The sequence below is a fragment of the Sinohyriopsis cumingii genome, chromosome 10 (assembly GCF_028554795.1).
Source record: "Sinohyriopsis cumingii isolate HCF-2022 chromosome 10, ASM2855479v2, whole genome shotgun sequence".
Lineage (NCBI taxonomy): Eukaryota > Metazoa > Mollusca > Bivalvia > Unionida > Unionidae > Sinohyriopsis > Sinohyriopsis cumingii.
Genome location: NC_142970.1, coordinates 110473992 through 110501894, shown reverse-complemented (window position 1 = coordinate 110501894; position 27903 = coordinate 110473992). Strand labels below are relative to the sequence as shown.

Here is a 27903-nt window from a genome sequence, read left to right as displayed (position 1 = left end):
GTTAGAAAGCGGTATAGTGTGAAAACATGCCCTGCAAGTGTATAAAACAAAAAATAATAAATAAAATAGGTTATTTTGAAGATTTCACTTACTATACACACATTTAGTTAATGATAAAGATTTATATAAAGAAGTAACCAACTTCATAATTTTATCAATCGAAACCAGGAAAAGCAAAATATGGCTTACCGAAAATGAATAAATAAATATATACAAAATAACAGAATATGGGAAAGCCGTTGAAAGACGAACTATCTAAAATGAACACATAATTGAAATTTCATAGCCATACTCATGGGGAAGCTTAGGCTATCTAAAACGAAGCCATGAGTAAACACCTTTGCCACCTGAACTTCAAATAACACTCTACTTTAGTAGAACTTTCCTAATGTACTCTGTATCAAATTTAATTTATCCAAAATGGAATTGATCACAATGAAGAAACAGAATCAGGGCTCTTTAGGTGATTATGATGAGATGTGCACTTTAAAAAGAGATCACAGGAAGAGCCTTGTAGCTGTATTTTAGAACTTATCTGAACGATCCAACAAGTACAACACAAACTCAAAAACACAATAAAAGAAAAAACTTCTCAAAAATATTTAATAATAAGAACAAGAGAAAGGCATATGACTGAATAGACATGTTTTCCATCATGTTCGAAATCACAAACATATAGGAGGTGCTCAGGTACCTCAATATTTAAACTTCCAATATTAGGATGTTTTCAATCACGTCCGCGCGTTTAAAAATTTCAATCCGTTTTTCTTGTCAAGCTCGTTACTTTGTAATCATTATAATGCTATAACACTACAACACGTAAGTCAAAAACAGTGCAGTATATAGTGGTGTAGCTTTCAGTTTGCCGAAACTATACCAATAAATCCTTTTCTTTGATCTAAAGAATTCAGGATTTTGAAATTATTAGTTTTGCTCGAAGGAACAACACTTCCTTTCAGTTCATTATAGCCAAGTATAACTTTCAGTTTGCCGAAACAAATAGTATCCACACTCTGCACATAACAGCATTGAATGAAGCTTATCTTCCAAATAATTTAAAAAGAATATCCCTAATAGAATTAATAATCCCCTTTATATGACCTCGTATACATATATGACAAAAAGCAATGATACAAATCGGAATAAAATATGATGCTTTAATCACGTTGGCGTGATGTTGATTTTCAATACCTACAGAAGTGCTTAGGTGCTTCCACAACATAACTCAAGACTTAAACACACTACCTACATGTTTTCTATCACGTCAGTGTGATAGAGATTTTCGATCCGTTTTGGGATGCTAGGGTATTTCAAAAGTAACTATGAAATGACTTGAAACATACACCAGAAAATTATACAACTTTACTAAATCATAATTGTAACTAACAAAATAATAACTTTCTCTTGATAATTATGCCATCATAAATGTGCACTCTAAAGAGAAATTACTATAGAGAGATGTAGGACTGACACATAAAACTTTAATCCCTATATCAGGTGATAAGGCATTTTCAAGTAAAGGCTTAAAGCAAAAAAGGTGTTTTCCATCACGTCCGCGTGATGGAAGATTTCAAACCTCTTTCAGCCACTAAGGTGCAACAATACAAAACTAATTGGACAACAATATGCCACAGCATATAGAAAAACTAGACACAAATAGACACAAATAACAAAATGCAACTCATACACTCATGGTACAAACATAATATGCATATAAACAATTTATTATTTTTAACACATAATTTTGGATACGATTCAAAATTATACACAGACATGATTAGATAAGAAAACAAACCATAAAAGATCTGACCTAGATAGAGCCGTCCATACACGAAAAAGGGGACATACTGCAACAGAACACATAAGCACACATCAAATTTGACTAAAATGACTCTGACAGAGTCGCTACTCAATAATAAGACAACAGAGGAAAGGGAAGGAAAACTACCCAGGGACTTAAATAGTCCACAGGGTGGATAGTACTCCCCTAGGTTCAAAGTAAGGAAGGATAGAAACCAGGCCCAATGCCAGCCCAGGTATAGGGAAGGGAGTAACAAACTTTATTGGGATAATTTAAACTCTCTCATATGATGAACAAAACATAGACTAACGCTGACAATTTTTTTATCTTTATTCTTCTTGAACACAAACAAACTTATAACACCTTTTGGGTGGACAGGGATACACATAGCATAAAACATTAGAAAACCAGGGTCTCACTTCTAAGTCTTAACCAATTAAATGTGTTGGGATGAGACTAGGAGGTGTCAACATAGTAGCAGTATAACCACACCGCAAGAGCAAGCACATTTGGTCGCATGGCGTCGGACAGTAGTGGGCCAGGCCAGGGAACCGGAAAAGAGCAGGGACAAGGTCTTTTGTCGACCAAAAGCCTGGGGCTACAAGGCTCATCCAAGAAACGCAGAGGTCTTGCGGTAATAAAAGTTCTGAGTGAGGATAACTATTCTTTCATCATTTCACACTGTCGTCTCTCTCTCTCTGTCAGTTCTCAGATAGATTCAGTGGGATATCACTCCAAATACAAGACCTATCCTAAAGAACCCGAGATAGCGAAACTCGGGGTAGTGTATCCGAGGGAGTGTATTTCCGCTACATTAATATAAGCTGCCTCTGTGGTCGTAAATATAACCTTACATAACACAAAGAATGATCCGCAGGAAAGCCAAGAAGCTACACTTAATCAGAGATGCTCAGGATAGTTCTCCGTTTTGCATAGTATTGTCTGAAGTTTGAACACAACGAAAGTATTTGATGATGTTGGCTCCTCTTAAGGTCAAATAAAAAAGTATTTTATAGTTCCTTATATATGAAATCGACTACTGTCGTTTACACATAAGTGTAGATTAATGACACTTTGCCTACAGAAAGAGGAACAACTAAACTTGAACTGACTGCAACTTCTACTGTTGACGGTTATATTTTGTTCAGGTTTTATTTCTCTTTATGGTTTTAATAGTCAAATTTATAATCTATAATATTTTTACATCCCTTTTGTGTGTGTTTGTATACACACACACACACACAGATATATATATATATATATATATATATATATATATATATATATATATATATATATATATATATACAGAGAAAAATTGTGATGGTTCTGATACCACCATGTCCTTCTAATTGCTATGCACGTGTGTAAATATTTGCACTGCTTGACCTTATTTCATATTTTTAACTCCATTACAACATAATCTGCATTGCCTTGCTACACCTGTCTCTTGTCCAAGTTCTGCTTCGGTAAGGGAACCACAGAATATACATTTTAGGTTGTATAATCTGGTGCAAGACTGTCCGAAACCCCGGTCTCCAATGATGTATCCTCTATGCACATTATCAATCCTGCTCCAAGATCTCGCGGAACGGAATAATGATACTCTCGCCGGACATCAAATAAATACAAATTGTCACACGCATTACTGATGCAAGATGTTTTACAAGTGCTTTGTTTTTCTGTTGTGTCAAGTTCTCTTTGCTCCATTATGTGCACAAAATCCAGTACAAGTGATCCCATAGTTGATATTTGGTGGATGAGTGTTAATGTTTATGTAGTCATGACCGAGACGAAAACGTGTGGCCGCAGCAGTTTATGCGGAATGTATCATTGATTACTCACATATCCCGATTCAAGGTTCTTACCTTCCTAATCATTTTCTTTGGAGTAGAAGCGGATGGGCACGGTTGATTGCTACTGCCCGTTTTTTGTTGTTCAACGTCCTGTGGCAGGTGTTTGTAAAGACTTCAATATCGTGTCCACACGACATTGCAGGGCGTCCTCACATTATAGTCACTGACGAAGCATCTGATTCCGTTCGACGCTTGAAATGTTATTCTCGGATAGTGAATGTGCAATTCACAACTTTGTCTCAGACAACCTTTGTATTACCACCTCATTATATTCATTTCGAAAGGTTCTCGTTCGTTAACGTATTGAATCTCCGGTAACTACATAAAACGTGCGTCTCTGCCGCGCCACGGTATCAGATGTAAATGTTTCCTTATTTATAATCAAAACACGTTTGCAAGCAAATACAGTTCGTGTGCCTACTCTCCAATTCATCAGATTTAGATCAATTTTTCTTAGTCATCTGAATTTGAATCTCTACGTTTTGTCAAAATATGTCATCAAGATTTACCAATTATCCCACGCAGCTTTAAACTAGCAGAGTTATCTGTTCGTGACCGATCAATGTAACGATCGAGTGAAGCATGTACTTTATAATTAATGAGAGGTAACTCAAACAAATATTGCTCAAGGTTTAATTCCTGGCCTTTTCAAGTCATTGTGTTTTATGACAAAGAACATAAAGGACACGAAAATAACAATAGAACTAATCTTCTTCATCATGGTGATCTTTGTTTCTATAACTATAGCAATTACGATCACCATGAATCATAATAAATAAATGTAAGTAACAACTGGACGCATAAGACGAAAAATGAAACTTTAAAAGAAGATTTGAGATTATCTATAGAAGTATAGTTCTATTTCAGATGAACTGTTTACCCACATACACTGACAAAACATTTGTATCAAGCGCACCTGAAAACTAGCTTACTTTAGCAATAAATATGACTCGTTATCTGCAAGAATTATCTCATTTCTTACCGCTAACGGAGGGAGCCTGAGCCGATGTCACACATTCCCCTGCCACACACCACTACAAAACAGAATTATACTGTAGAACTATATAAAGAACAAAACATATAGGCCACGATTATTCACAACGTTTTCGTACCATTATATTTGTCATTCACTACGACAAGATTCTGCAAGGTTATGCAAACTTATATAAATATACAAGCAGGTGCTTGCATGCACACATACATACATGTCATGAATACATAAAAGCTTACATACATGATTTCTCACTTACTTAATTGCTTATCAACTGAACTTAGTTAAGAAATAGGCTGATGAGCATTTACAATGACAAACAAAAATATGAATTGACCCTACCTTGCCGTTTCCACAGGTAGTCTTTTCCATGACAATAAGACGAGCACACGATGCGGTTCCAGGAATAGCACAGTAAAATAACGAGCACATATTCGTATAATTTCCTTTATAAATTCCCTAATAAGAAGAAAAAGAAGACGCAAATACATGGCAATGATAATAATAATATTGATGTTATTATTAAGTATTCGTAACGATGTCATGAATACATAAAAGCTTACATACTTGATTTCTCACTTACTTAATTGCTTATCAACTGACCTTTATGTAAGAAATAGGCTGATAAGCATTTGCTATGACAAAAACAAATATGTGTTGACCCAACCTTCCTGTCTCCACAGGTAGTCTTTTCCATGGCAATACGATGTGTACACGATGAGGTTCCAGGAATAGCACAGTAAAAATAACGAGCACATGTTCGTATAATTTCCTTTATAAATTCCATGACAAGAAGAAAAAGAAGACGCAAATATGTGGCAATAATAATAATATTAATATTATGATTATGTAAGTTTTCGTAACGATATCTGTTATTTACGAATATAAATTTGAATCTGATGTTCGTCGTCACTGCGAATGCATGAGAGTAAAATCTCAGTAATAATTGCCAAGAAACTAATTATTGCTTATTCCATGAGAGAAAATAATACTCCGGGCAGATTTACCTTCGGGGCCTTTTCAATGTGCATTTAAAGTATTCAGAAAGAGAAGCAGATGCGGGTACGAAAAGAATAGGTTGCTGCCAATCCTTTAGTTATAGCACATATTATTTCTTAAGATAAAGTACCCGCTCTGATGCTAAGCAGGCGAATCAATAGTCATCGTGTAAGGAAGCAATATACGATATATTATAATAATTACACGACCATGAAAATGAGGCAACTGTCACCTACTGTTGTGGTCTTACTTATCAGACTTAAAAATCAATATACCTATTTTACATCTGCATTTACACTGATGCGTCTTAATAGAATGTGAGCGTGGGTAAAACGTTAGATAACATTGGGTATCACAATACAGAATTGGTGTATCAGCCTGTAATTTACATTTGTTTTAAATCGTAATGGAAAACTACGTTTTATGGATAAAAATGTTAAAGATGTTAGCAATAATGATGGAATATCTCCCATATTTATTGTTTGCTCTGATGAAATAAGGTTAATTCGGCTTTTAAGGTGTGATCACCCTATTGTATAATCCCTGTATAGAAGAGCAACTAGAAACCCGACTGTGCAAACAATGGCATGGCCTTTTCTAACTCTGTTTATAATGTTTGCATTTCATCTGTCATTAAATCCGCTGAAATAATCTAATACTTACGGTATTGGTTATTAATTTTATGTATATGTAACGGAGACATTTTCTCATTATAATAAATATTGTAAAAAGCAATTTCGCAATGACTGTATGTTCATTAACTATAAAAAAAATTAACAACTTTAAAATTATTACATGTCATCACTGACCCTTGATTGTTCTAATACTCGAGGGAAAATATAATCTTCATCAGGCAAAGTTTAACCTTCTGCTCAAACATGGGAGTAAATTTAAATATGAACACCTTTAAAAGGAATATGGTTTCGTCTACATTGCTGGTAGAATGAAAAAATTATAAGGTGAATATGTCATGTAGTAAAAGCATGTTTTGGTTAGTGAGATTGAAAAATGTGACAACTTTTGAAAATCATTTCAACCAAAGATTAGTCAAAATGTTACTGGATGCAGAAAATCTCACATTTACTGTAATGTATTTGTGGTTGGATATTTGCAGTCTTTGATTTGGAACAGTATATTACAGAATATGCAAATACATTTTTTTGACTCGCAATTGCATCACATATTTACCACGTAAATATGCAGTGGTTGGACAAACTTTTGTCAGTTTGGAGACAAGTCAATGACCACGTTCTTCTGTGAACAGAGATGAGTTTGTTTACATATGTAAGTTAACATTTAAACCACGCTTGTATATTGAATGGATTTCATGCTACATATATACCGCCTACCTCAATCTCCACCCCCACACAAGTAATATCCGTAGTTTTACATGTTGTTGTTAATGTTTTTGTCATGTGGTTTTAGCCATTTCTCATGTTATAAAAGGAAAACATGACAAAACAAACCACCGTAGGGGTTAATTTACCATGCTGAAACAGAGGAGACCATTTCCCCCAAATTCCCTTTCGCTGGTAGATTCGAAAAATGGCGGCCAAAAATATTACAGCAGGCGGAATTAAACAAGTTTTCCCACGATTGCAGCCAATCAGTAAAGAGAATAATGCACAATAATTTCATGGGCTTATTTGGACCAAGCAGAATCATATAAAGTGATATTTTAACGTGTGGTAATATAACAATATGAAATTGCACATACTATAGGAAAACTATAGCTAATATGTGATAAAGATGTTTATCACAACACCACTCAATAAACTATGACGTGTTCAAAGGCTTTATGATATCAATGGGTTTTGGGTCTGCTTTCCAAATATAGCAGACTTTTTTCTTAAATGGGTCAGTGAGTGGGACAGATTGATTGAATATTTAATTGTATTTTGTTGTTTTTTTGTGGTTTTTTAATTTTTTATGTTTGTTTTTAAGTTATAATATATGCTGGATGTTTGTTTCTTGCTTGTTTGTAGTTTTAATCGATATGTGAAATGTTCGTCTTTGCGCTCTTTTCGGTCATTAGAGAATTATTGTCCAGATGAAGTCCCCGTGTATATGATGGCTCGTGCACATGTAGTTTACAAACAATAATATTATGCCCAGAAAGACTATATATTTGCAGTTAAAGTAAATTTAATCAATGTTGCATAAAGTGGATAGAAAATACCAAGCCGTGTTTTAGTATCAATTTATAGTCTCGTTTAGATCTTGAAGCTTGACGCTTTGCAGGCCGTTTCACACCTCCGCATGCAGAGGAATAACAAATTCAAATAATATTTCAGGTTATAGTGAGTTATTCTCTTTTAACACAAGAGTAATTCCAGTTGAAATGAATTCCCAAATATAATATAGAAGATATCCAAGATTTTCTTCATGGCTTATACTGGAATTACATCTCGTAATGATGACGATAATGATAACAACAATGTAAATTATGTTGATGACTAAAACAATGATGGGAATGATTATGCAATTAGGAAAATGACGATGATAAAAATGACACCAACAAAGAAAAGGAGGAGAAAGGAAAGAGAATAGTATTCATCATGCTGGTGATAATGATTGCCCATCCACTGCAACTACAAGTATGACGATTATATTGGTATTCAGTGTCATCTTCAACAATTTTGATATTTGTCTTTCATGAACATCAAGGACTTTGTGTTTCATCATCAGGCAGTTTTAAATATTAAGGAATGTTTGTTGTTAAGATTTTGGAGCAACTTACTCTGCATAGAAAGGAGTCGTTGCCCTGTGAGTACCGACATTGGGTGTCCGCTGAGTAAACCTGACCAGGATTCTGCTGGTCATATGGAGAGAGAACAGTAGAGTTGTATCGCACACTCAGGGTCGTCAGGCAATTGGTGCTGAAAAAGATATAAATAGAACACGTTAACGACGCTTTCATTTTACAATCATTATAAGGTTATCTGAAGATATTACCTCCCTTGCCAAGTTGTTTTTTGATACGATCGATATAATACGGCAAGTTTCGTGGTCTGCAAAATTTAAATAAACAAATTCAAATAAACAAAAATTTTAAACTTGTTTTTGTTATCGAGATGTTAGGTAATGCCTCAGAGATCGTATTCATATCGCTGTTATTCTTACATGTAAAATATAAAGAATACAACATGGGATAGAGGATACTACTACTACTGCAAATAATAATAATAACAGCAAGCGCAATAATAATAATAATAATAATAATAATAATAATAATAATCATAATCACTGTATTAAGCCTCTTTATGACATACACAAATAGAAAGCCACTATTTCTTCTATACAGGTGAGGTATAAGTTCTTTATTTACTTCTACACCTATTTCCAATTAGTAACATTTTCACGCGATCTGAATCGAATGGATGCAAAAGAACCTCTCATAATAAATGATCTGTACAAGTAGCGTGATAAATTATATATTGCAACTACATCACCACTAGACAAATGTTTCAATCTTGGTTGTACTTAATATACATTTTATGAGATACTGTCTTCTAATAACATCATCTTTTGGGCAACCGCAACAAAATGCAATTCTTCCTTTATTATTTAAATGTTTCTTCTGATTTACAGTTCACTAAATGCGAATGCCTTTCTGAGGTAACAATGTCTTCCTTTAGTTCAATCTGATGGAAACAACAAAGGTAGAATATCTACGGGTAGGCACGAGAGGATACGAAAGAGGCGACTATTTTAGTATTGATTCAATAAAATTGTAGACACAATAAAAAGACAAAGTTGAGAGAGAGAGAGAGGGTGGGGGATCTTGGTGGTCACCTGTTGAGTGTATTGATATATGTCTGGAAATATGACATGGAGCAGGAAGAGAACTTCCACAGGTTTTTGTTGTATTGGAATCCAGGTGTTCCAAAATGTGATAATGTTACCGAGGCTGACATTATGTAGGACAGTGTTGCTGAACACGAATTTCCCTCCTGAGTCCCATCATGCCAGGCTCCGAGACTGAAAAAGTCGGGATCAGCATTGTTTAATTGATAATCTATATGAATTGTTTCAGAAATATACTAAATTGCTTTACCAACCGTTATGTGTGTTCAAATGAAAACATTTTTAATTTGACAACGTTGAGAACTGAGAATTCATGTAAACATTAATGTTTATATAGTCATCTAACTGGTATATCCTACATCACTATACACGTGGTATATATGTATTTACACGGTCATACCTTTACTACATTACCCCACCAGCCATATCCATTAACTGATATTGAAACATTACGATCATAAATTGAATATTAAATGTTAGATTATTTAGCTGTCACGTACATTGAATTTCATCTCAAAGTGAAACATTGCAACAATGAAATTTCAATTGTCATTTATTTATAAGTGTCAATTCGGTCAGTATTAAAACACACTGCAATGCCACTGATCTCACTTCAAAACTGCATATCTATTTAAGATTTGTTTGCATGTGTCCTGGCAAGACAGTTTACTTTCTTGGCTTGAGCAATGAGTACTTTTTGGTGTGCTGCTGTGCCGTGAAACACAATTAAACAATCAATCAGTAGAAAAGTGAAAGGATAAGTAGGTGAGCAACAATGAAAATATTTACCTATGTCCAAGTTCGTGTGCCGCTATGGTCATCAACTGGGCATCAAAGTTATCTTCTATTATTGACTGACTAAATGTTGTACAGGCTGCTCCCAGATAAGCCATACCTGATATTGCAAGTAAATAAGCAAGTAAGGAGGTAAATAGGTCAATATATTTGTTTATAAGCACGTAAGTAGATAGCAGTGTAAGAACACACACACACACATATATACACACATACACTCATATATATATATATATATATATATATATATATATATATATATATATATATATATATATATATATATATATATATATACATAGTTAAAGCTACGTTACAAATTCGAATCATACACCATCATGTATGTCTAATTGTAAGTGTATGTAATTGTTTGTATTTCTACAATGATTACTTCATTGTGATCCAGTCAGTATTTTGATTTGACTGTGCTCTTGCATATTTGTATTTAAATCTGACATCATCTATATGGCTACGTTTATTTATGCAAACAAGTTTGCACATTCACAACAATTTAAGCTGAAGTATTTTAAAAAACAATTTCTTGTATATGACATCATCAGCCAATGTGATCTGATAATAAAATTTGACACTTGTTACACATAGAAAGGTCCAAAATACTGAACCTACCAGCCACAGCGTTGTTGCCATCAGCTTCCAAATCATACCTGTAATAATAATAATAATGATAATAATAATTCCAAATAATATTTTAAACACATTGTACAATAACATAGGCATTCACTTATATTGGAGACTCAGACCTCTTAACCTTTATCTTTTATTCTATATTTTTTAAGAATTTTTTCTAATGTGTTATTTGAGTCTATGTTTCAGTTTGTTTCAAATCAACCTGTTGATTTTCTAATGGTCTATTTACCTTTAGCATTTTCATATCTGACTTCTACTCGCTTACAGCTTAGAATGTGTCCATGTGCCATTAAACCACCTGCATACATATAATTATTCAGTACACTGACATGGTAAAATAGCATTACTACTATATATTCTTAAATTAAGCAAGATATAAAGAAACACGAACAAGTTCAGCAAAATTCAACAAATAATATATTTCCTTATAATACATGGTGAACATTTAAAAAGAACGTACGGGATTGTTACGTATTAAATCCCAAACAGTCCTGAATTTCTATCACAAGTACATAACTATAGAGTGTTTCGAATGAATTAAATTATTGAATGTGCTGAAGCCTTAAATGTGACGATGTTCTAACAGTTTTGATGTATCACAATCATCTAATCCTTAATATCCTGGAATGAATTCACAATAATTCCAAAATAATGATTTAGACCAAACGTCAATAAGCAAGTTTTAATTCCAGTGAATAATTTTAATAAATTAATCCTCTCAGATTATAAACGAACACCACTTAAAACTGGTTCCACCATTTACTGATCTTCAGACAGTACTTAATAATTTTGATGTAAACAACCTTATATGCAACCCGACTTGACCTATGTCGCAATAACTTTTCAGAAGAAACTCCATTATCTTAATTGAAGATTAACCCAGACTGTAAGCAAAGTCAGGTCTGTTTACTGAAATTCTAGCGAATGACCACGACAAAAATTAAGTAGACCATGTTATTTCTCCTAGAAAAACCATTGATCAAATCCAAATAAACATGATCCTTACCAATGCAAATTATCTGAAATAAAATACACAAATATGGACATAAAATAGCTATGAAATATGCTGTTTACAAATGATCATTACAATCTATGATAGTGCCAACTTTATTGAGAGTGACAAAGAAGTTGTAATTAGCATGTATGGGATGGAGTTTGTACATTGTTTTAATAATACTTACGATGTAAATAACATGGCATGGTCATGTCCAGGTAGATTAGAAGTACTTTGTATCCAGTATTCAAAGTCACCCAAGGCCGCCGCAGCGTTGACTTGATACACAGAACCTGAACGGAACTTCCTGCTTTCCGTCCACAAAGCGTCTGATGGGGTCTACATATTGGAAGGAAGTAGAAAATAAGATATACTATGAACTGGTCAAAGAACAATATTTCAATTTAAAGAAAGACTTTTAATGTATAGAACCAAATATAAAATGAATAAAATTAAAATACATTACAATGAGAATATCATCGAATTTTAATTATCTTTGTGGATAAAACGTACAAATCTCGAATATATTAACCAGAGAATAAGATAATCTGTTATATACACCGATATGGGATACAGAAATCCCGCCACACAGGTCAGAGGTTAGGGGCACGCAAGAAGATTTGGACAGTTTCTTAACAAGGAATAATTATTCCACTGTTGGTATTTACAGATCTAACACCACTGTGTGCGATGAATTATTTTTCTCATTTCTCTCGAGGAATTACTGGTTAAAAACTGATGATAGCCGATTATCGGTATTAATATAGTAGTTATTGGTTTATGAGAGCTTTTACATCATAAGAAATTGTATACAAATATTCAGTTTGCGGTCAACGAATTTGATGTAGTTATAAACTAACAGACAGGCGAATGAATTGTAATTTTTCAGTACTAAAGCAGCTAAGCAAATTGGAATTGCAGGTGTTCATGACGTCATAAGAATAATTACATAATTGTAGCTTCACCTAATACACGTGTGAGAAAAAATGGATCCCAGATAATGTTTTCCCATGGACAATCTGTGTCATACAAATTTAGGAATAAGATTCCAAGCAATGTTTCGAATTATTTTGTCCTAAAATCCCAGTTTGTCCTCTCCCCAAAGCCACTGTACAGAATCTTTAATTTTTTATTTGCATAGTAATTTGCCAACAGGGTGGTGTGCTTGAACTAATAAAAGACTCTAGATATGCCTCAAAACGATACGTCATTGTGTTCCACAGTTCCTGTATCAGCTTGTTTTGCGCACTGTGGTATTCGCTTACCCTCCCGTTTGCTTGTATCACTAATTTCAAAAAAGGAAAAAGATAAGGATATAACAAAAATTACAAAATTATTAATCAAACCTGACTTTCACCCAGTAATTCTTCAACTTGTCGTATTTTTCGCTTTTCAAACCAAACCAATAGTTGTAATGTAAATTTAATATTTTTTTAACAAAATTAGCAAAATAAAAAAGTGCAAGTGTTCCATACACGTGTCCTAAGGAATGTAACTTTTAATATTACGGAAATGTAAGTAATTTTCAGAGCTTATTGGAGACAACCAACTACATCATGTGTGTTGTCGGAGAAGAAATAGACTGGTCCATGCAAATATGTCGCCGTGTTAGCAAAGAAACGCCCGTTTGGTTTGAAACACGCAGTAGATGACATTGTTAGGGACAAACAGGGTAGAATTAATACACTGATGAAAAAATTACCAAGTTTTGTGGATTTTTACATCAGTTATCGCTTTCGTCTATAAATTTGGTGTGTCGGTTGGGTTGGTTGCTGTTAAAACATAACGAGAGGATAGGAGGATACTATAATGAACTTTTATCAAAGATTTCAATATGACGAATAAATGCATAACTCATCTTTATTTTCCGAGAGAGAGGAATGGGTAGATGAATTAAATAATTGATGGAACAATAGCAGACCGACAGGATGACAGAAAAAAGTGATACATAGATATACGCATACCTCAGCAACGTAAAGTCCAGCAAACAAAACCGTTATGGTGAAACCCGATCCAGTGAGGCTCTTGTATCGAAGATCAATCTGAAATAGTAATTTTAAAAGTTACCTTCATATATATATATATATATATATATATATATATATATATATATATATATATATATATATATATATATATATATATATATATATATATATATATATGTATATATATATATATATATATATATATATATATATATATATATATATATATATATATATATGTGTGTGTGTGTGTGTGTGTGTGTGTGTGTGTGTGTGTGTGTGTGCAAAGATTTTAAAATGTCATTGAAAATTTTGAGCAAACTCATAGCTTCAATAAATATCGGTCTTTCTATCGGATGCATTTAAATCTAATTCTGCCAGCATTTGGTACTGCAGAGTCTGTTGCTCATACAAGACATGTGAAGCTGTGGAAACCTATCAAAGAAGACAAGACCGGATTGCAAAACCAGTAATACAATAAAAACTTTTGCACTCTTTGTCTAGAAATCTTTTGCAAATATTTTGGTTAGTTTGAACCATTGATTGACACATCTGGATAGCAACTTTTGTGGCTATCGGAACAAGAAAGTGTGAGAAATAACTTAAAACTAACGATAACCAAAGTGAACACCGAGCTAAATGCAAAGGTAAGCACAAATCTTTGAAATTTGCAACTTAGAGTTCACTGTGACATAGTTTTCACTGATGGCTTTTTCATTGCTCATGACGCAGTGCCATGCAAGTTATGTGACTCGACAAGCGATAGTGCCTGAGAAAATGAGCTCAACAAAAAAGTTAAACAACATTACTGGACCGTAAGTGACTTACTATTCTGTTAACGGAGTAGTATTCTATATGGCACATCCAGATTCCACCTACGAGAAATATTGTCTGTGAAAACGAGCAAAACGCAAACCCGTGGTGTTGACGCCAGACTGGTGGACGGCCAAATAGTCAGACATAATCAATCTATACACCTGACCTAAGCTTGCCAAAAGGAAAGCACTGTACAGCTGAAATTTTCTCCAAATGTGTAATACCTGCAGGATGTGGAAACCATACTTACTCCATTCAGCACAAACGCGTAGAACTGTCTCAACAATACTTTAGCCGCGGCACGTGATGAAGATTTTGTCAACCAGCTGAAATTTTGAATTGCATAAATATTAGATAGATAGATAGATAGATAGATGGATAGATAGATAGATAGATAGATAGATAGATAGATAGATACATACATACATACATAGATGGATGGATGGATGGATGGATGGATAGGTTGGTGCAAATCCAATATCGACACGAGAGAGAGATAGAACAAAAATTATTTTGTGTGCCTGCGTACAAAATTAGTCTCCCACCTCCAAAAATCCGAAACATTGTGTAGAAGACAATTAATAGCACATATATGTTAATTGCTACCTAGAATATGCGTGACATGGAAGTTTCAGCAAGAAAGTAATCCAAGAAGTTGAAACATAGCTAGATAGTTATTGCTATGGCGACATTGTATTGAGCAGTGGTACTCGTTGAACTACAGCTTGTCCTCTTATAAGTTAGATAATGGGCACTTCTTAAACAGTAATAGATACAACTAAGGAAATATGTAAGTGTTAAAGCTACACAATTAACAATTTTTTGTGCATCAAAAAAAGCAAAACTACATGTATGGCATGGACGGCATGAAAAGACGTGTACAAAATAGGAAACGGTAAGACGGGCAATGCGATCAAACCAGCGAAGAAGTCCTCTTGGCAGTTAAAATATATATGCCCAATTATATGGCCCAGCTCAAAAATATGCCCAGTGAGAAAAGTAAAGATCCATGTATCTCAATACTGAGAAGCAACACATAAGAAACACAGACAACCGCTTGCGGATTTTAACGATAGACAACAGAAATATCGATCTTAGGTTGTTTCCTTTAGTTAACTTCAATTACTGTCTTAATTTCCTTTGCAATGATTAGATCTTTTCATTAGAATCGTTAGAAGAATCGTTAGAACAAGACGAAATTAATTTCCAATGACACTAAGCGTGTCTACAGTAAGATTTTATATAGGCAAGGTAGAATACTAACTTTATTATTCATATGGGTTTTCGTGGCAATAAATAAACTGTACGGTAATGTTAACTAGAGGACATCTTTTAAAAAAAGGAAATATTTTACAAAAAATAATCCTGACAACACAAAATGTTTCCACTTTATCAGTGAAATATTTCCTTACATCTATTCCAAAAAAGCATATATATATATATATGTATATATATATATATATATATATATATATATATATATATATATATATATATATATATATATATATATATAACCGCCAACATGACTAGAATATTTGTTCTCTGTTCCGTGCCACTACAATTAACGGCTACATTGCTACTTGAAGAAGAGTCGAAATTGTAAAATAATTAGGTCATTAACTTTGTTCGTATCGAGTGATTACCTATAATGCTTCGGATATGTTTCCAAATAATGATAGTTTATATTCAAAAGCGACGATAGTTTGTATGTTTGTCAACGCGTTTCTTGATCGGATTCATACAATGAATCACTGCATTACAGTAGTATCCAACAGAAGTCGGTGAGCAATCATATAATAAATAAGCCTATTTTAAATAAACTAGATATAACGGTTCATTTGAAAGTAGTGTCTCCCATTTTAGTTTTGTCTCCCATTTTACTGACTTGTTTTCAGAATTAAGGGCTTACAAATTAATAAATAAAGTAAATTGATCGCTGTCTTTGCATTCATGCCCACTAAGAAGCCGGTCGAAATTACTCTCGTTGTCTCGCATTTGTCTGCAACATAGACAACGTATAGACATGGCTCATCAAAACTGTTGTTGCTCAAAGCATTTTGATGTATATACTTACAAACTATATGCAGAGTAGTCCGCTACCATCAACAGTTCAACTTGGTACGCAGTGGTCGCGTGTTTATCGCTTGCAATGTGGCCAGTACCAGCTAGGTATTTTGGGTGCAAACCTGCTGTTTATGGAAGAAATAGTGTCAATAAATCAATCAATGAAACCAATAAGACAACCATTTGTTCTGACAGTCAAGGCGGCGGGTGATAAAATAATTTAATTTATCATAGCTATTTCTTTCCCACATGAATTGAAAATAATTTTAATGTATCTACAAACGATAACAGCGATTAAGTTAATGTTTATCAAAACTGATCTTGCTGCTATATTGATATTCTTCTCTTAAATTTGATTTCACTGTATGTAGTTATCATCTATTTGTCTTAAATTTTAATTCTTCTGTTCTTCGCTGACAAGTAAACTATTTTATGAAAGGGATGTCACTGGAAACACGACGATCTATATCACTAGGATAATGTCTCCTACTCCTCGGATATGTGTAATGATATGTGTAATAGGCGTGACTATATGTTGTTGCTATTGTTGTACTACTTATTATGAACTTAGCACCATTTTCAACCAGATGGTAGGCTACACATGGCGGCCAGTATATTTTGTGAAGTACCCGGCAAGAACTTGCAACCCAAGGTAAGCTAATGTCTAGCTCTCTCACATACTGAAACTAGCCTAGCTTAAGACTCGAATTCACGAGGACAGAGGTGAGATGTTAATAATCTGTAAAGGCGAGCGTCTCAGACCACTCGGACACGAGACCCCGATTGTTGGAACTTAAGTCACTCTACAAACGCGTAGTTTGGACTAATGGGTGCTTAAAAAAGAAGGTAATACATTTGACAGGGACGATTATACACACACATACACACACACACACACACACACATATATATATATATATATATATATATATATATATATATATATATATATATATATATATATATATATATATATATATATATAGCTGGTGATAGGGTGAACGTTACTCCGTGATATACTAGCTGATGCAAATACCAGCATTCTGTGTTTTGTTTTCGTTAGCAATCTATAACATGCTCTTTCAACAAGCCGTTATTATTAAAATGAAATATCATATAAGGAATATGAATAAATCAATATTTTAAACATTTGATTTTGTGCATTCACATATAGTATAACCGTGATGATGAAGAATACTGAACGATAGCGAACACATGGACAATTATAATGATCCCGACATGCTGACTGTACTGAGGATCATATTGACCACAACCTTTCAAAGGTTTTATATTACAAGACTAAATTTGACCAACATTTTAAGGTAAATAATTGGCGAATGATCTGCTAATTAATTTTTACCTTTCAATATGAAATCAGATTCTTTACGTCTCGTCATCTTTCCTTTGTATATTACGTGATGTGAGATAGTAAATTTCTCCTTGAGATCTTGATCTTGTGAGACTTGTTCCTTCTTTGATTTAGCATCCCGACTTTGAACCTCATCCAGGAATGCGGCCGGGAACACCTCTTGTCCTTCATTTAACTCGGGTTCTATCATCAGCTCTTCAGAACCATTATAAAAAGTACCAAACTGTAACGATTCAGTGGGCCGTAAACTACATATTCTTGGTGGAATATTTATATTAATGTTGGAGACGGCGCTTTTATCAAAATTAAAAAAATTCAGAAAAAGAAAACTTGATTATATGCTAGTAGGTCTGTTGTTGTTGTTTTGGGATTTAACGCCATTTTTAACACAAAATATGCAATATATGACGGCAAGTATAAATGATGGTGGAAGAGGCCGTGAAAACTCTGGTAAGAAACTACCACCCACGGGAAGCTACTGGCAGATTTCTCACATATCAACGTTGGCCGAAGCAGAGACTTGATCTGACGAAGTCATAGGTGATCGGTAAAGACGATCGCATTAGATCACTCCGCCACCTGGGGCTACCATTTAGTAGGTAACTGGTGACAAGTCTGCGTGACATTCCACAATTTCCCAATTTTTCAGATGAAACTTTTCTTGCTTTCTTTTATTTTCAAGAACTGATATTTTGTGACCTAAATATCTAAAGTCAGCGTTAACCAAGTCCTTTTCTCAATAATAGGGAAAACGATACTCTTTAACTCTTAAAAAATATCAAACTTTTTTTGACGCGGGGGTGGGTGGACCGGTACGTTTATCTTTCTACGCTGTTGAATAAAGGATCCTAACTTGGGTTCCCTAAAGTAACTCGAACATGACAACTGTATTATCCATTATAAGACTGACAAACTGGTACAATTTATTATCGCTTCCCCTTTATTAAATGTGACTATAATCACATTTTCTATGTTCCTCTTTTACTTTAAAAGCTCATTGAGAGACTGCCGTACAGTAAACACGGATTAAGGGAAGGAGAAGACACAATAACATAACATATGATGAAGGTAATCAGTGCCTTATAATAAGATAAAATAACATACAATATAAAATAGGTAATCAGTGTCTTATATGAAAATTTCAAATTATTTAATATAACTGTTTTACCAGTTCGAGTTTCCTCGTGCTTGGGACACACTGAACCAAGATAGCAGAGCCGCTTTCCAAGTCTTGGTAAACAGCAATGTTCTGAAGTATAAAATGATGAATCACAGTAAAATGATCTAAATTACTTTAATTGGTACATCAAAAGTAGATTTGTTTGTTATTCCAAAATATTCAGGTGCGATATAAATTAGAAGATATAGACAAGATGGTTGATCAGTAACGATTTTTTTCAAAGAAGAGATAACAACACATTATTTTCTGTCCAATAAAGTAGTTTTCTTATTTAAAAGGGTTGCAAACGTCTGAGTTGTAACTAGAGGGAATATGTTTTAAATGTCAACAGCCTTTAAAAATTATTGGTTTATAAAGCTCTGATATGAAGCCTTAAAAATCATACTGAAACGGTTGCCAGGTCTCATATACCTTAAGAATATAATCTTATAATAGCAGCTGATAATAGAATAAATGCATACGCTATTTATCAAATATGACAGTATACAATAATCTTCATGTGATAAACTTTAATTACTTGTTATGCACGTCTAATGTTTAGATCCACCTAATCATGAGACGGTCTCACGCAAGTTCCGTTTATTCGGGAAAGAGCTTTGTATAGGCTGTACAAGCTATTGTGAAATCTAGAACAATCAAGAAACTCTTACGTTTCTAATTTTAAAGGCAGTTTGTCTCTGTGTTTTTGACTGACATGTCTAAATTTAATAGAAGAATAAAAATAGGAATACTAAGTCAAAATATAAAAAAGAAGAGGGATGTAAAGTAAAACAAAAACAACACCCCCACCCCAACAAAATTACTTTCCTATTTACACGTGTCCCAAACGTTTGAGTTCATATTAGCGGAATTATTTTTTAAATGGCAACACCCTTTAAGTATTATTGGATTTTAACTATTCGATATGTGACCTTAAAATATTCATTTTATTAGGATCAAATGAGCTTCTCACCTCCGAATTTTTGAGAGTTTCCTGCGTAATTGTCCCATTGATGTTGACAAACAAAGGAGCGTTCACATTAATGTCATAATTTCTTTGTAACGACAATTTGACTTCATTATTGTCTGCAGTAAACCGGACACCAATATGGTCAGGAGAACAGTCGTCTGACCTACGTTGTCGATAGGAAGGCGGATGCTCTAAATTAAGTAATTCAACTGATGTACTTTCTGAAATAAATTAAATAAATAAATTAATTAATAAAGAAATAAAAGACCATGAACTGAATGGTTAGCTCTCGCTAAAGAAGTTCTTATATAAACTTAACAAAAATGTTAGCGACGTTGTATGAATAGTGACAGCTACCATGTCCTGCATATGACTAAATTAAATTGTGACAGCAACTATGTCATGCGTACGATTAAATTAAATTGTGACAGCTACTACGTCATGCATACTACTAAATTAAATTGTGACACCTACCATGTCATGCATACCACTAAATTAAATTTTGACAGCTACCATGTCATGTATACCACTAAATTAAATTTTGACAGCTACCATGTCATGTATACCACTAAATTAAATAGTGACAGCTACCATGGCATGCATACCACTAAATTAAATAGTGACAGCTACCATGTCATGCATACCACTAAATTAAATAGTGACAGCTACCATGTTATGCATACCACTAAATTAAATAGTTACAGCTGCAATGTCATGCGTACCACTAAATTAAATAGTGACAGCTACCATGTCATGCATAATACTAAATTAAATAGTGACAGCTACCATGTCATGTATACCACTAAATTAAATGGTGACAGCTACAATGTCATGCGTACCACTAAATTAAATAGTGAAAGGTACAATGTCATGCGTACCACTAAATTAAATTGTGACAGCTACCGTGTCATGCATACCACTAAATTAAATTGTGACAGCTACCATGTCATGCATACCACTAAATTAAATAATGACAGCTACCATGTCATGCATACCACTAAATTAAATAGTGACAGCTACCATGTCATGCATACCACTAAATTAAATAGTGACAGCTACCGTGTCATGCATACCACTAAATTAAATAGTGACAGCTACCATGTCATGTATACCACTAAATTAAATTGTGACAGCTACCATGTCATGTATACCACTAAATTAAATTGTGACAGCTACCATGGTATGCATACCACTAAATTAAATTTTGACAGCTTACTATGTCATGCATACGAATAAATTAAATTGTGAGAGCGTACTATGTCATGCATACCACTAAATTAAATTGTGACAGCTACCATGTCATGCATACCACTAAATTAAATTGTGAGAGCTTCTATTTCATGCATACGACTAAATTAAATTGTGACAGCTTATTATGTCATGCATACCACTAAATTAAATTGTGAGAGCTTCTATTTCATGCATACGACTAAATTAAGTTGTGACAGCTTACTATGTCATGCATACGACTACATTAAATTGTGACAGTTTACTATGTCATGCATACCACTAAATTAAATTTTGACAGCTAATATGTCATGCAAGCCACTAAATTAAATAATGACATCTACCATGTAATGCATCCGACTAAATTAAATTGTGACAGCGTACTATGTCATGCATACCACTAAATTAAATTGTGACAGCTACCATGTCATGCATACCACTAAATTAAATTTTGACAGCTTACTATGTCATGCATACGACTAAATTAAATTGTGAGAGCTTCTATTTCATGCATACGACTAAATTAAAATGTGACAGCTTATTATGTCATGCATACGACTACATTAAATTGTGACAGTTTACTATGTCATGCATACCACTAAATTAAATTTTGACAGCTACCATGTCATGCAAGCCACTAAATTAAATACTGACATCTACCGTGTAATGCATACGACTAAATTAAATTGTGACAGTTACCATGTCATGCATACCACTAAATTAAATTGTGACAGCTACCATGTCATGCATACCACTAAATTAAATAGTGACAGCTACCGTGTCATGCATACCACTAAATTAAATAGTGACAGCTACCGTGTCATGCATACCACTAAATTAAATAATGACAGCTACCGTGTCATGCATACCACTAAATTAAATAGTGACAGCTACCATGTCATGCATACCACTAAATTAAATAGTGACAGCTACAATGTCATGCGTACCACTAAAATAACTAGTGAGAGCTACCAAGTCATAAAAACCACTAAACTAATTGTGACAGCTTACTATGTCATGCATACGACTAAATTAAATTGTGACATCTACTATGTCATGCATACGACTAAATTAAATAGTGACATCTACCATGTCATGTTTACCACTAAATTAAATAGTGACATCTACCGTGTCATGCATACCACTAAATTAAATAGTGACAGCTACTATGTCATGCATACCACTAAATTAAATAGTGACAGCTACCATGTCATGCATACCACTAAATTAAATAGTGACAGCTACCATGTCATGCATACCACTAAATTAAATAGTGACATCTACCGTGTCATGCATACCACTAAATTAAATAGTGACAGCTACTATGTCATGCATACCACTAAATTAAATAGTGACAGCTACCATGTCATGCATGCCACTAAATTAAATAGTGACAGCTACCATGTCATGCATACTGCATACGACTAAATTAAATTGTGACAGCTTACTATCTCACGCATACCACTAAATTAAATAGTGACACCTACCATGTCATGCATACCACTAAATTAAATAGTGACAGCTACCATGTCATGCATACCACTAAATTAAATTGTGACAGCGTACTATGTCATGTATACCATTAAATTAAATAGTGACATCTACCGTGTAATGCATACGACTAAATTAAATAGTGACAGCCACCATGTCATGTATACCACTAAATTAAATAGTGACAGCTACCATGTCATGCATACCACTAAATTAAATAGTGACAGCTACCATGTCATGCATGCCACTAAATTAAATAGTGACAGCTACCATGTCATGCATACCACTAAATTAAATAGTGACAGCTACCATGTCATGTATACCACTAAATTATTTAGTGATAACTACCATGTCATGCATACCACTAAATTAAATAGTGACGGCTACCATGTCATGCATGCCACTAAATTAAATAGTGACAGCTACCATGTCATGCACACCACTAAATTCAATAGTTACAGCTACCATGTCATGTATACCACTAAATTATTTAGTGATAACTACCATGTCATGCATACCACTAAATTAAATTGTGACAGCTACCATGTCATGCATACCACTAAATTAAATAGTGACAGCTACCATGTCATGCATACCACTAAATTAAATAGTGACAGCTACCATGTCATGTATACCACTAAATTATTTAGTGATAACTACCATGTCATGCATACCACTAAATTAAATAGTGACAGCTACTATGTCTTGCATACCACTAAATTAAATAGTGACAGCTACCATGTCATGCATGCCACTAAATTAAATAGTGACAGCTACCATGTCATGCATACCACTAAATTAAATAGTGACAGCTACCATGTCATGTATACCACTAAATTATTTAGTGATAACTACCATGTCATGCATACCACTAAATTAAATAGTGACATCTACCATGTCATGCATACCACTAAATTAAATAGTGACAGCTACCATGTCATGCATACCACTAAATTAAAAAGTGACAGCTACCATGTCATGTATGCCACTAAATTAAATAGTGACAGCTACCATGTCATGCATACCACTAAATTAAATAGTGACAGCTACCATGTCATGTATACCACTAAATTAAATAGTGACAGCTACTATGTTAAGTATAAGACATGCGGTAATAAATTGTGAAACAGTAACGATTTTGTGTGTATGGGATTTAGTGTGTATGGGATTGTATGGGATTTAGTGTGTATGGGGTAGTGGTTTCATTGCAAATTGAAATTATTTTAAACATTTCGCTTATTGCATATCTATAATTTGCCTATATCGTTTAAGGAATCATGATACTAATTCAGCTCACCCTATGGAGCATCAAGATATTAAAAATTCAATAGCTTTAAATTCCTAAATGCGCATGATCAAATCTATATTTATCAGTATAAACATATTGTTCATGCAAGCTTCCATGAAGAAGGAACCATAAAATCAGCCAAGGCATTTTCTGGATCTACACGTGTATGAAATATATGTTTTCATTTCCACACCAAGTAGCTATTTTTAGTAATAAGTATTCCAAATTCATGTCTGTAAAAGGACTGAAATGCCATCAATAAAACATCGTTTCTATTTTTTCAGTTACACTTAAGAATAAACCTTCAAAATATTATTTTCATTAAATATTATTTCCATTGTCATTATGGCCTGGCCATCCAAACTCGTATATACTCTGTCTAATGTTTATCCATTTCTAGGCTGGTTTACATAACATGTCATTAGTACGGCGAGTCTTAGGAAGGAGAAATTCTTTCGTTTTACTAGGACCGTATCCACCATCTTGTATACAATTGTCCGCTATTTTCTACCTTAGTGAATTTAAAAACGGAATCCTCAAAATAAATAAAAAAGAATGTCCCTTTTCTTCTGTCTGAATTTAGCTGGCACGGAGAGGTTATGCTCCATATTTTGATCTGACTGGCTGATAGGCAAAATACACCACCTGACAGAGCGATTGACAGGTAAAATGTAGCAAATGACTGATAATATTTTTGAGATAATTGGCTACGGGACGATGATAATGAGCAAACACCACGATATTGACCAATAAGTTTTATTAATAATACCCTCTGTGTGATAAATTTAGGTAATTACGTTACTAATTCATAGTATATGCAACCTACCCCTTCCTAGCAAGACGCAATTAAGGGTCCAGCCATTTTAGTGGGAATGGCGGTGAAAGGCTTCCGCGCGAAACCAGGTTAATTGTTACAAAAGATATTTTGTTTCAACTAATGGATATAATTATTATTTTCTATTGTGTTTCAAATGTGTTCAAGTGAAAACAAGAATATATAATGTGGACCAGAATATTTGTTTTAAAATCCAAATCCTACCGTCACCCCATTCCCCGACAATTAAATCTTTGGCCCCTAAGCTAATACAATCATGGGGAAACTTATGTGTCTGTCTTCTAATAGAAAATCAGAGGTAAAGCACCATTCTTATTACTAAATAATTCTAGCTGCTGTGAATAAATACTAAGGAATTAATCTGCTGAAAAAGAAATATCGATTTATCTATTGATTTATACTATAAATGAACTCAATAATAAAATAATAAATTATAAAAAGAGACTCTCTAGTGCCGATTCTAGGGAGTAAATATGTATATATAACAGCCTCGTAGCCTCAGTGACTACATATTTTCTTGCATAAATTGTAACCATTACGTTATCTATAACACTTTCAGTTTCAAGTACGAGTGAGACAGCAAATATTTTGCCTCTAAAATTACAACATGAGCACAAAAGATGGTGGTCGCACTAAGAGGCCTCTTAAAATTTTAATTGCAATTTTGTTTGGCAGGAAACATTTACTTGCAAAATATCTATTTTCTGGAGCAGCATTTGTTTGCTAGTTTATCAACCACCTATCAACATGCAGCCAATGATCTTATATGATTTATGACTTAATTTATGTCACCTCATGTTTCCCACCCATTCAGTCGGGTTTGGTCTTTCAAAAAGTTTAATAATTTTTTCGTTTACGTTTCCCCTAATAATACGATTCCGCGCTTATTCAGAAAAAAAACTAAACACCCCCACCACCATAGCTATACTATAATGTATCTCATAAGTAGAACTCTCTGGGAAAACATACATTTTAAATAGAAAAGATCGGATACCAATGCTCGTTGTTCGTGTTAGTTGATAACTGTTATTGTGCTTTCTTAGATTACTAGTTTGTCAAGGACTTTTTGTTGGTCGTTCGGATGTAATTGTTGAGCAGTGTAAATAAAATTCATCGGAACGACACGGTTTAAGCCATATGATGTCAACTACTCGGGGTCAAACTCTGACCGTCAAAAATATGTTTTTCTCTTTCTCGAACTGCATTATAAAGTTGAGACCGGTTTTTGCTTTAACAAGAATGTGACTGAATGTTTCACACCAAGAAATTAAGACCATTTACTAGCATATAACTGACATATCGCTGCTTGTGAATCATGTTGTTCGACCAGAAAATTATACACACCTCTAGAATTTGTTTTCGCAAAAAAGTGTAGAAAAGCGCGTCACGTCGATAACTTGAAGATAAAATAAAAAAATGGAAATTGAAAAAAATTTAAAAAATATGTGGCTAGGATATGGGTCGAGAACCTCCTAACTCTGTTTTTTGTGTGTATTTGTTCTTCTTTAAAAAAAACCTGAACATCTATTTGCATTATTACAAAGTTTGAAAATGTTACTCTTTAATGTTGGTTTGTCCGTTAAAAATAATGCTTCATCGCCTCCATCTTACAGACTACTTGAGTGATTCTTTTCATTCAGTCATTTGAACTGGGTGGAGGATGGAAATTGTAATTAATAATAAAGAAATACATCACTAATCAAAATTTAATCTCACCAACAGATTAGAATTATAAAATTATATAAACGTTTAACAGTAACTGTTTACGATTTAGTTGTAAAAATAAATCATTTAAAGTAAGATAAGCCTGTATAATAAATGAATTATATTTTCTTGAGTGAATTTTCTTTTACATCAATGTTTTCCCTAGTCGTTTTAAAACTGATTTTCACCACTTTAATACTGACTTTCATTATTTACTGATATTAAACTCTTGTTATTACTATACGAACCTGAAATACAAGTAAAATAGTATCGGCTGCAATATAATTTATGCAACATTGTAATTTTATATTATTAAGAATGATAAATGTATTTTAATAAACATATCACCGACACTGAAACATATTTATTTGCCAAATGTTTGTCGGAGATTCACAGGTCGTCATGTTTCGCGATTCGGTAGGAGGAGTGATCTATTGTATCATCTCGCGTAAGTTTAGTTCCTTCGACCCAACTGACTAACTTAACTAAGGACTTCTACTCCATTTTTAGTAGAACTATATTTTATGTTAGTGATTATCTGTGGCACAGCGTAGATTATGGATTATCCAAAGGATGAAAATGCCAAGCGAGTTTAGAATTTCAAACACTATGACATGTGTAAAAATGCATACAGGTGTATATTTCAGTTCATTTAAAACTGAGAGAGAGAGACCATGCGTGTATACTAGCACGTCAACACATTCCTGTTTATGTATGTTGGGAATTAATAAAATAAATAAAAAGCATAAAGTGTTATGATTCCTTTGAAGGTATTTAAAATACAATATAATGGTAAAGAGAAATCATTATTAAAATATGACTTTAACACTATGACAATACACCTTCTAGAAAGTCTAAAATTTTCGCTCTGGTACAAATGGTGGGTTTTCATCCAAAAACTTGGTTAGTTTGTGTGTGTTTAAGGGTATTTTCAGCACATGATAGGCTATACATAACCACCGGAATATCTGGTGGAGGAAGAACTCTGGAAAAATCCAGTTTCAAACCAGCAACCCACGCGGATCTAATGTCAAGCTTTCTGATATACCCACGTTGGCCGAGCTACTCGATCTCAAGCAGATATTGGTGAGATCCAAT

The 27903-nt window shown here is 33.7% G+C and overlaps 1 protein-coding gene across 2 annotated transcripts in view; it reads right to left on the bottom strand.

Moving 5' to 3' along the window:
* Nucleotides 1-27903, bottom strand: part of LOC149791018 (uncharacterized) — a 48466-nt gene that overhangs the window by 10332 nt on the left and 10231 nt on the right. Inside the window, exons 2-14 of one of the 2 annotated variants that reach the window (XM_089972891.1) lie at nucleotides 20264-20481; nucleotides 19300-19380; nucleotides 18123-18354; nucleotides 16773-16884; nucleotides 14946-15021; nucleotides 13856-13933; nucleotides 12079-12230; nucleotides 10877-10914; nucleotides 10244-10349; nucleotides 9443-9628; nucleotides 8388-8526; nucleotides 4991-5107; nucleotides 4640-4691 (exon numbers count right to left, since the gene is read on the bottom strand). In XM_089972891.1, the coding sequence (XP_089829017.1) occupies nucleotides 4640-4691; nucleotides 4991-5107; nucleotides 8388-8526; nucleotides 9443-9628; nucleotides 10244-10349; nucleotides 10877-10914; nucleotides 12079-12230; nucleotides 13856-13933; nucleotides 14946-15021; nucleotides 16773-16884; nucleotides 18123-18354; nucleotides 19300-19380; nucleotides 20264-20481 (1587 nt within the window). Of the gene's footprint in view, nucleotides 1-4639; nucleotides 4692-4990; nucleotides 5108-8387; nucleotides 8527-9442; nucleotides 9629-10243; nucleotides 10350-10876; nucleotides 10915-12078; nucleotides 12231-13855; nucleotides 13934-14945; nucleotides 15022-16772; nucleotides 16888-18122; nucleotides 18355-19299; nucleotides 19381-20263; nucleotides 20482-27903 lie in introns of both variants that reach the window. The other variant, XM_089972890.1, reaches the window with a different exon arrangement.